The sequence below is a fragment of the Cucurbita moschata genome, unplaced genomic scaffold (genome assembly GCF_002738365.1).
Source record: "Cucurbita moschata cultivar Rifu unplaced genomic scaffold, Cmos_1.0 Cmo_Scf00080, whole genome shotgun sequence".
In the NCBI taxonomy this organism is placed as follows: domain Eukaryota; kingdom Viridiplantae; phylum Streptophyta; class Magnoliopsida; order Cucurbitales; family Cucurbitaceae; genus Cucurbita; species Cucurbita moschata.
In genome coordinates this window covers 574,663-585,668 of record NW_019268596.1, presented here as the reverse complement: position 1 = coordinate 585,668, position 11,006 = coordinate 574,663, and the positions used below count along the sequence as shown (strand labels likewise).

Below are 11,006 nucleotides of genomic sequence, written 5' to 3'. Positions count from 1 at the left end.
AAGTAACAAAATAATGTACGTCTGTGTGTGACCCTTAGATATCGGAGGTGTCTTTGGAGTGATCTCGTAGTTCCTATGTAGCACATACTTGAGGGTAGTGACAAATTATTAAGAGTACAGTTTCCTCGGAGTAATAAAATGATGTATAGGGTTCCATGGTCAGTATGTGGCCCTTGGATGTCGGAGGCATCCTGGAGTGTTCTCGTAGTTTCTATGTAGTACATATTTGAGGGTAATGACAATTTATTAAAAGCACGATCTCCACTGAAAAATAGAATGATGTACAGGGCTCTACGGTCAGCCAGTGACCCCTAGATATTGAAGGCGTCTTTGGAGTGATCTCGTAGGTAACATGATGTACAAGGTTCTACGATCAATCTGTGACCCTTAGATATTGAAGGTGCCTTTGGAGTGATCTCGTAGTTCCTATGTAGCACATACTTGAGAGTAGCAACAATTTATTAAGACAACAAACTCCGCTGAGTATAGGGTTCTACGGTCAGTCTGTGACCCCTGTATATCAGAGGTGTCCTTGGAGTGATTTCGTAGGTAATGTGATGTACAGGGTTCTACATTTAGTTTGTGACCCTCGGATATCGAAGGTGCTTTTGGAGTGATCTCATAGTTCCTATGTAGCACATACTTGAGGGTAGCGACAATTTATTAAGAACATAGACTTTGTTGAGTAATAATGTGATATACAGGGTTCTTCGGTCAGTCTGTAACCCCTAAATATCAGAGGTGTTTTTGAGTGACGCTTCTTTTCGTATCATTATCGAAATATAACTTAAATTAAGACTCCCCGTTCATACAAAAACAAAGTATTATATGTATAGAATGCTACTTTTAGCAGTCTCAAAAGCTCACCATATCTATATATTGTTTCCTAAAGTTCTTGCTATCACAATTCACAACGACATGTCCATCTGCTCAATGTTTTTTCAGACACACATGCAGCCAACAGTGAGAGACAGACAACACAGAGCTACTCTGTCCTAGGTTTCCAGCTCCCCGACCAATAACCTTATATACAGCAGAACAACAACACTGATCACCTTTTCAAAAATGGAGAATGTCAATGGCTTCTTTCCCTTTCTATCTGGCTTTAGATAACTGTATGGCTTCTTGATCATGACTTGACTCTTCTCCCCAAACAAATTTGTGACACAAAAGGGATACCTCCTGATCTCTTACCTCTTCAAGCTGCATCCACTCTGCCCACCTATCTGCTAGCCCTTCTCCATGTAGTAGGTTCACAACTTCTGCCATCGTCGGCCGGTCCTCGGGCGAGCCTTGAGTGCAAAGCAACGCCACCTGAACTATGTTTTCGACTTCTTTCTCATCGTAGCTTGTTAAATTCTTGTCCACAACATCTTCAAGCCTGTTCTCCCTCTGCAACTTCTTTATCTGTTCATGTTTCACATTCTATTTCAGCATATCACAAATGAACTTCTCAAGTACATGATCAAGATGAAGAACGTCTTACATGATCAAGTAGAAGAACGTCTTCCTCCTCTTCAAGACGGGAGAAATCTATTGCGCGCTGACCGGTGACAAGCTCAAGAAGGGTGATACCATATCCAAAAACATCAGTCTTTTCGGATGACTTACCAGTGGACAAGTATTCCGGGGCGATATGACCCATTGTGCCGCGCACTTGAGTGGTAATATGAGTTACTTTAGTATCGACTAGCTTGGCTAATCCGAAATCTCCAAGAACAGCTTCGAAGTCGTCGTCTAATAATATGTTTGCAGCCTTCAGATCACGGTGGATGATCTTAGGATTACAGTGCTCATGCAAATACTCCAAACCATGGGCTGCACCAAAGGCTATCTGTTTCCTCGTGGCCCAGTCCAAGCTTCTTTCTCCTGGTTTTAAATCTGCAGCATTTTTAAATGGTCGTGTTAATCTGTAAAGCTTGGTTAGCCTATGAAACAAATAGGGGTTAATGTTCAGTCAGCATAAGCTATATGGCTTCTTTTTTGTTGATGGAACTTCTTAGTCTCGTTGCTGTTTTTTTGAACTCAAAGACTAGGGACCTAACCATTTCAACTGTTTTATGTCAGGTTGAGGTCTGCAAAAGCTTCTTACAAGGCTAACTGTGAGATCCTACGTCGGTTCGGGAGGAGAACGAAATATTCTTTATAAGGGTGTGGAAACCTCTCCCTAGTAGACGCGTTTTAAAAACCTTGAGAGGAAGCTTGAAAGGAAAAACACAAAGAGGACAATATCTGCTAGCGGTGGGCTTGGACTTTTACAAATGGTATCAGAGCCTAACACCGGAAGATGTGCTAGCGAGAAAGCTGAACTCCAAAGTGGGGTGGACATGAGGCGGTGTGCCAGCAAGGACGCTGGTCCCCAAAGGGGGATGGATTGTGAGATCCCATGTCGGAGAGAGAGGAGAACGAAACATTCTTTAAAGGTTTGGAAACCTCTTCCTAATAGACGCGTTTTAAAACCTTGAGGAGAAGTCTGAAAGGGAAAGCCCAAATAGAACAATATCTGTTAGTGGTGAGCTTGGGCAGTTATAAATGGTATCAGAGCCAAACACCAGACGATGTGTTAGCGAGGAGGCTGAGCCTCGAAGGAGAGTGGACACGAGGCGGTGTGCCACCAAGGATGCTGGCCCCGAAGGGTGTGGATTGGGGGGTCTCACATCGATTGGAGAAGGGAACGAGTGCCAGTGAGGACGCTAGGACCCGAAGAGGGGTGGCTTGTGAGATCCCACATTGGTTGGGGAGGAGAACGAAGCATTCTATATAAGAGTGTGGAAACTTCTCCCTAGTAGACGCGTTTTAAAAACTTCGAGGGGAAGTCCGAAAGGAAAAGCCTAAAGAGGGAGTAAAGTTATTACCTCTCAAGCGATGAGCCACGCTAAGATTCTGCATGAATGGATAAACAAGGATTCTCTCAGACGTAGTCGTGCAGAAACCGATCAACCGGAGGAGATTTCTATGCACTGCAACGCTTATTAGTTGAACTTCTCTTAGGAATGCAGCCTCCCCACCAGGACTATTGTAGTCAGTTAACCGTTTCACAGCCACCTTGGAGGCATCTGAGAGGATTCCTTTATATACTTTTCCAAACCCTCCTTGGCCAATGATGTTCGTCTCGTTAAAGTTATCGGTCGCAAGCTGGATTTCCCGCAACGAAAATCTTCTGATTTGCCCAAAGCAAAGTTTACATTCATCTTCACCTAATATAAAACAGAGTTGTTAGCTTCACAACAATGCAACCCAATATACCTCCCTATCATTCTCAAAGCAAAGTTTACTTCGGGTCAGGATGCAAACGTCTGTTTTTCAAGTCGTCGGTATAATATCTTAATTAGTTGAGCTATGCTGAGGTTGACCTGACCCGAAGGATTGAAAAGTTAAAAGCGAAACTTTACCAGCAACATCAACAAACATGGAATCCTTAAGCCTATGCATGTAGAAGCATCTATAAGCAAAGAAGGCACCAATTGACAGAAGAATGAATCCCCCACAGCTTGCAGTACTTGCCACTACCCCAACCTTAGAATTCTTTACAGAAGCTGTCAAGATACAAAGGTGTGGCTATCACTGAACAATTCACATGATACCGTATCGGTGCAAGAACACGATATATATAATACCAACCTCGATGGGGAGAGGTCGAAACACAAGGTTTATCCAACCTAAAGCCACAGTTTAATCCAGTTCTTGAAAAGCTGAAAGAATGTTTCCAAAGAAGTATATGACCAATTCCAACATATTGGATTGAGTATATATATGGGTTGTAAGTTCTTCAACAGGATATGTAAAAAAGATGTTGAATGAGTATATTTACTTGAACATTGGAATTGAAAAGAATAGAGCTGGAACTTCTCCTGTTAAGTTGTTATCTGAGAGATCCCTGCCACCAGCATTTGGGGGAAGAGTGCAAGAAAGTAAAAGGTTAGGCAAGTGACTAAGAAATTGTAATAATAGTGGAAAAAGGTTGACTGTTGAATGTTCATGGATTGACTTGGGATGGCTAATGCCTACCGCTAGCTGATATTGTCCTTTTGGGTTTTCTCTTCCGGACTTCCCCTCAAGGTTTTTACAACTCGTCTTCTAAGGAGAGATCTCCACACCCTTATAATCACAATCCACCCCCTTAGGGGCCTAGCGTTTTTGCAGGTACACTACCCGGTGTCCTTTTGATTTTTCTCTTCCGGACTTCTCCTAAAGGTTTTTAAAACGAGTCTTCTAGGGAGAGGTCTCCACACCCTTATAATCACAATCCACCCCATTAGGGGCTAGCGTTCTTGCTGATACACTACCCAGTGTCTAGCTTTGATACCATTTGTAACTATGAGGGTGTGGAAACCTCTCCCTAAAAAACGCTTTTTAAAAATCTTGAGGGGAAGCTCGAAAGGGAAAGCCTAAAGAGAACAATGCCTGCTATTACTCCCAAATCTTTGATAATATCCCCCCTCAACGTACTAAACCCAAAAAACAGGGACAGTATGCATAATATGTGAACAACCAAGGGGAAAAAATAGCCTTACAGATGCTTTAGACCAGCAAGTTGACCCCAAGCTGCAGGGATGGGGCCATTGAAGTTATTATTAGCAAGATTCAAATTCTGTAGGTGGGTCATGTTAGCTAGATAATCTGGTAGAACACCAGCTATATTATTGTTCTGCAAATCCCTGCATGAAGTAGTGCAAAACATCAGATTAACAAGCCAAGTTTGTAGGCTAACAGCACTACGTGGACGGATAAGGGTAACGACGATGACTCCTTACGCAAAACAACGCAACAGAACGTTTAACTGGATTCATCAGAACAGTAAAAGAAGTTTATAGATAAGTTCATCTTTCTATAGTTTTGCAACACAATTTGAAATTAACCAGCAACATAATTTCAAGTTCATAATTTAAGATAGGGCCAGTAAGATTGTTAGCAGTAACAGAATCGGACGAACGAACGGATTGCTTATCGATATCTCCAACCATATTCACCAACAATGAAGTTCAGAGAAATAGTACGATTCCAAGAAGAAAAAGTAGTTAAGTTTCTCTACCAAATGTTCCACAGAACTTTCCCATTAGAATATTGAAGTGGAAGAATAGATTCCAAAATAAGATGGAATAAGCAAAAGAGAGAACAAATGAAAGATTAGATTCTATGCTAGAAAACTCAATCAGCTTCTTGACAGAAGTATTAATCGAGCTAAACAAAAAGAATAAGAATTCAATTCGAGATTCTAGTACATAACAGCCCAACCCCACCGTTAGCAGATATTGTCCTCTTTGGGTTTTTCCTTTTGGGCTTCTCCTCAAGGTTTTCAAAACGCGTCTGGAGAGGTTTCTACACCCTTATAGAGAATGTTTCGTTCTCCTCCCCAACCGACGTGGGGTCTCACAATCCACCCCCCTTCGAGGCTCAGTGTACTAGCTGGCACTCGTTTCCTTCTCCAATCGAAGTGGGACCCCCCAAACCCACCCCCTTCAGGTCCCAACGTCCTTGCTGGCACACCGCCTCATGTCCACCTCCCTTCGGGGCTTAGCCTCCTCCTTAGCACATCGGCCGATGTCTAGCTCTGATACTATTACCCCATTTGCTGATATTGTCCTCTTTGGGGTTTTCTCTTTTGGACTTCCCCTCAAGGTTTTTAAAACACGTATGCTAGGGAGAGGTTTCCACACCCTTATAAATAATGCTTCGTTCTCCTCCCCAACCGATCTGGGATCTCACAGTCCACCCCCCTTCGGGGCTTAGCATCCTCGTTGGCACTCGTTCCCTTCTCCAATCGATGTGGGACCCTCCAAATCCACCCCCTTCCGAGCCCAGCGTCCTTACTAGCACAATACCTCGTGTCCACCCCCTTCGGGGCTCAGCCTCCTCACTAACACATCATTCGGTGTCTGGCTCTAATACTATTACCCCGTTCGAATGTCCTCTTTGGGTTTTCTCTTTCAGACTTCCCCTCAAGGTTTTTAAAACGCATTTGCTACAAAGAGGTTTCCACACCCTTATAAAGAATGTTTCGTTATCCTCCCCAACTGATGTGGATCTCACAGTAACATTTCTACCATAAGAATCTAAAAAGAGAAGTAAGGCAGCTTACAGACTGGCCAAATATTTGAGTTTTGTAATTGAAGGAGAGAGTGATCCTGAAAATCCTGCTGAACCCAAGCTCCTGCAATTAGTACAAATTCAAAAACTAAAGTCAATAAATCAAAGGCAAAGTCAACAGAAAAAGGAGTAAATGCTCTCAAAAGCAAAAGGACTTACAATGATATAACGTTTCCATTTCGGCAGGTAATATGCGACCAACTAAAGCAAGGGCTTACAAAGTGATAGTTCCAATCAGTTATTTGATGATTGGAATCATTCAGTGCAACTAACAAATCAACCAAAGCTTCTCCTACACATTTAGAAAGTAATATCAGAGCAAGTGGTATAAACCAAAAGCATAAGAAACTTTGCAAGATATGTAACCGCTCAAGCCCACCACTAGCAGATGTTGTCGGCTTTAGCCCGTTACATATCGATGTTAGTCTCACGGTTTTAAAACGCGTCTGCTAGGGAGAGGTTTCCACACCGTTATAAGAAATGCTTCGTTCCCCTCTCCAACCGATGTAGGATCTCACAATCCATCCCCCTTGGGGGCCCAGCGGCCTCATTAGCACAACGCCCGTGTCTGGCTCTGATATCATTTGTAATAGCCCAAGCTCACCGCTAGCAAATATTGTCCGTTTTGGCCCGTTATGTATCACCGTCAGCCTCACGGTTTTAAAACGTGTATGCTAGGGAGAGGTTTCCACACTCCTATAAGAAATGCTTCGTTCCCCTCTCCAACTGATGTGGGATCTCACAATCCACCCCCTTCGGAGCCCAGTCTCCTCGCTGGCACACCGTTTGGTGTCTAGCTCTAATACCATTTGTAACAGCCCAAGCTCATCGCTAGCAAATATTGTTCGTTTTGGCCCGTTACGTATCGCTATCAGCCTCACAATTTTATAACACGTCTGCTAGGGAGAGGTTTCCACACCCTTGTAAGGAATGCTTCTTTTCCCTCTCCAACCGATGTTTGATCTCACAAGATCGGTTCTTTTCCACCGAACATAATCTTGTGATACTAATATTACTAATGTTTTCCAAACGAAGAGCAAGATCCATCTGGCTAACTCAGAGCATGAGTATACCTTCCACATCAGGATCCGTGGATGCATAATTTAACCTCAACAATGAGAACAGCAACAGCCCCTGAATGATGAGTCTTGAGGGATTCCTTCTACAGAACATTGAAGACATGGGAGTATCTCCTTCACACAATAATTGACAAAAAAAAACGTGTCAACAGTGTAAAGAACATTAAAATTAACAGAACAGATGAGTATTGCGTTCATATATCTAAGGAATTACATAGTGATCATTCATTAAAGAACAACTCTGGTTTTCAAATGATTAAACAATCGAGTCCGATTCTTAGGGGATGAATTGGTGTGGTTTCTCTATGCCTAGGACACCAGAATATCGAACTATGAACGAGGAAATCTTCTCACAAAGGAGATATGATTATCAAGTAAACGATGATCAAACAGCCCACAAAGTTTCTTGTTGGTTTTATGTGTTCCCTCCATTGTGAAAGGAATAACATGAAGAACAGAAAAATGGAGAGGTTGAAGAAGGTTTACTCACTAGTATCAGCCATGGCTTCAGAGGCTGCAAAAGCTTCAAAGCAAAGAAGAATGGATCATGCCAGAGAAAGAGAAGCAGCAGACATTGTTAAATAAACTAATCAAATCATGGGGGAATTCAATGAAATCAGGAAAAGAAAAAACTGTATAAGGGCCCCACAAAGCATTCAAAATGAAAATGCAAGATGAAAATGAGGCTGAGCTGCTGCTGCCGCTGCTGCTGCTGCTTGCTTGTTATGCCAGTTGATGGTGGAATCCGAATGCGAATGAGCATTAGAATCTGTGTTCCCATCGCACCTTTGGGCCTCTGCTTTTAATATCATTGATCGATCTGTATCATTCAGAAATGAATACACAATTAGCACCACATCCACCTCCACCTTTGCTTTGCTTTACTTTTCCAAAACCCCTTTTGTTAAATGAAAGAGAAAAAGTTGAAATGCGCTTTAAAAGAGTCAAAGAAGCTTCCACTCCTCCACTGGACATTAATGCACTATCCATATTCCCTCTTTGGATGACAACAAATCTTAGATTTTTCTGAAAAGAAGGCTAATGAAAAGGACCATTGTTGGGAAAAGGATGCCACCATGATAAGGATAACCCTTTCTCCTTCCCTACTTCAAAGCTACTTTACATGGACAGCTTCTTTTCCACTCGCTCTCCAAAGAACCCTAATCCCAATGGTCTTTGAAAGTAAAGATGTTAAACAACAATCAATTCATCTAATGGGGATAATGGATGCTACACCAAATATTTTAGGATTTAAAATAATGGGTATTTGTAATCATTCAAAAATTAATGGGGGAAATGCAGAAAATCGATAATGACCCAATGGAATAGTGGGTTTGTTAGTGGAAAATCCCGTATCGGTTAGGGAGAAGAACGAAGTAATAGGGTGTGGAAACTTTCCCTAGTAGACGCGTTTTAAAAACTTTGAGGGGAAGCCCGAATGAAAAAGCCTAAATAGGACAATATCTAGTAGCGGTAGGCTTGGGCCGTTACAAATGGTATCAAAGTCAAGCATCGGGCGATTTGCCAGCGAGCAAGCTAAGCCCCGAAGGGGGTTGACACGAGGTGGTGTGCCAGCAAGGATGCTGGGCCCTGAATGGGTTGGATTGGAGTGTCCCACATCGATTGGAGAAGGGAGCGAGTGCCAGCGAGGACACGGGGCTCCAAAGGAGGATGGATTGTGAGATCCCACATCGGTTGGGGAGGAGAATGAAACATTCTTTATAAGGGCTTGGGCCGTTGGCGATGTGCCAACGAAGAAGTTGAGCCCCGAAGGGGGTTGACACGAGGCGGTGTGCCAGCAAAGACGTTGGACCCTGAACGGGGGTGGATTGGAGGGTCCCACATAGATTGGAGAAGGAAGCGAGTGCCAACGAGGACACTAGGCTCCGAAGGGGGATGAATTGTGAGATCCCACATCGGTTGGGGGAGAATGAAACGTTTTTTATAAGGGTGCGGAAGCCTCCCTCAACCTTGAGGTGAAGCCCGAAAGGGAAATCCATAACGGTGTTGAAACCTCCCTCAACCTTGAGGAGAAGCTTCAAAGAAAAAGGAGAACAAAATTAAACATTCGTGAAAGCCTCCCTTAAAAGCCCGAAAGGGAAATCCATAAGGATGTAGAAACATCTCTCAACCTTGAGGAGAAGCCCGAAAGGGAAATGAGTACGAAACATTCTTTATAAGGGTTTGGAAACCCCTCAACCTTGAAGAGAAGCCCAAAAGGAAAACTCCAAAGAGAACAATATTGTCGGCTTGAGCTGTTACAGTTCGATTTCTTGCCTACCGATTTCTTACATATAGTTGAATAGAGAAAAGGGCTGCCCTTGTTCGAACGCCACTATTTCTTAAATCCTCTTCAACTTGATTGACAAACAAACTACGAACCACTGTTGGTCATATTTCTCTTTATCAAGAAATCGAAGAGGCTATAAAAGGATTTTACCGAGCCTACTCATATAGTACGTAATCCTTTAGTATCTCATTCAGCTAAGTAATTATATGACACCGGTATGAATATTGTTCTCTCCTGTTCAACTAGGACCATAGGTCCTGAATTTCTACGCGAATCAAGATCGAGAAAAAGAAGTTTTCCAATTATTGACTCAAACCTCAAACCTATTGACGAACAAACATTTCACCATTTTTAAATTGGTTTAAATATTACATATTAATATATTTGGTTGGTATTTTTGTTATATCCCGTTTTTTTTTTTTTTGGAATACTTTGCATCTTTCATTTAGTAAATTCCGTCAATGGATTTTTTTTCGTTTCTATTCTCAAATGAAAGATTAGGTCGTAGACTTATAGATCCAACGCTTTGTTTATGTGAGATCTCACATTGATTGGAGAGAGCAACAAGCGTCAATAAGAACGATGACTCTAAAGAGAGGTGAATTGTGAGATCCCACATTAGTTCGAGAGAGAAACGTGCCAACGAGAACGCTGGGCCTTGAAGGAAGTGAATTATGATATCCCACATCGGTTGAACAGGGAACGGAACATTCTTTATAAGGGTGTGAAAACCTCTTCCTAGCAAATGCATTTTCAAAACCTTAGAGAATAGCCCGAAAGGAAAAACTCAAATAGGACAATATCTGCTAGCGGTGGGCTCGAGTTGTTATAGTTTATTTAGTTTTTTTTCCGTATAAAAAAGAAGAAAGTTCGAGAAACGAACTAATAAAGAAGTAAACTATTGAGCTAGTTATGTTCGAAGAGTAGTTGTCTCGAGATAAAAGAATCATGTGTCCATATTGGACAAAGACTTTCCAACAATCACAAGAACGATTCTTTCTTGTCATTCACTCACAAGTATCGTAGTTTCTTTTTTGAGAATTATTGAGAGGAGTAGTCTCACATTAGCTAATTAAGAGAAAGATCGTGAATTTATAAGTATATGGAACATCTATCTCGATTGATACGAAACATTTTGAAAAACTCAAAAGTGAAGTCACGAGAACTTATGCTCAAAATAGACAATATCATACCATTGTGAAGGTTCGTGATTTCTAACATGATATCAAGAAGTTGTGAGTCTCAGAGGTGTAATCAAAGGTGACTCTGGTGTTGAACAAAGGGAGTGTTATGTTCGAGGACTCTAGAGAAGGAGTTGAGCCTCGATTAACGGGAGGCTACGAGAGTTCTAGAGGAGGCCTCAGCGGAGGCTCTATGGTGTACTTTGTTCAAGGGGAGGATTATTGAGAGAAGTAGTCATACACAGGCTAATTAAGAGGAATGTCACGGGTTTATAAGTATGGAACACTTATGAGAGATTATGAATAAAGTGGACAATATCATACCATTTCTAACACTTTTGACCCTTTCAAATGATAGCTCTCATCCCC

At 42.1% G+C, this 11,006-nt stretch overlaps 1 protein-coding gene across 3 annotated transcripts; it reads right to left on the bottom strand.

The window, feature by feature from the left end:
* Positions 1-775: 775 nt before the first annotated feature.
* LOC111438663 (probable LRR receptor-like serine/threonine-protein kinase At5g63710) lies at positions 776-8,049 on the bottom strand. Of its 3 annotated transcripts, XM_023076541.1 has the most exons (12): positions 7,816-8,049; positions 7,657-7,716; positions 7,161-7,283; positions 6,247-6,379; positions 6,080-6,151; positions 4,515-4,658; positions 3,812-3,877; positions 3,622-3,692; positions 3,393-3,536; positions 2,856-3,197; positions 1,487-1,881; positions 776-1,407 (listed from the first exon to the last, which is right to left on the bottom strand). In XM_023076541.1, exons 2-12 carry the CDS (start codon positions 7,667-7,669, stop codon positions 1,096-1,098), a joined length of 1,815 nt encoding a protein of 604 aa, XP_022932309.1. In that variant the 5' UTR covers positions 7,670-7,716; positions 7,816-8,049; the 3' UTR covers positions 776-1,095. The 3 variants fall into 3 exon arrangements, with proteins under 3 accessions (XP_022932309.1, XP_022932308.1, XP_022932310.1); XM_023076540.1 differs by having other exon boundaries at positions 7,657-8,049; XM_023076542.1 differs by having other exon boundaries at positions 7,161-7,280; positions 7,657-8,049.
* Between the last annotated feature and the right edge of the window lie 2,957 nt (positions 8,050-11,006).

Bases quoted from the DNA above. Each gene is read 5' to 3' on its own strand.
- LOC111438663 (XM_023076540.1), bottom strand. The intron at 6,380-7,160 runs GTATACTCATGC...CTAAATGTGTAG, and splicing joins CACGGATCCTGATGTGGAAG to GAGAAGCTTTGGTTGATTTG. The intron at 3,878-4,514 runs GTAAGGCTATTT...TGCTGGTGGCAG, and splicing joins CTTGCTGGTCTAAAGCATCT to GGATCTCTCAGATAACAACT.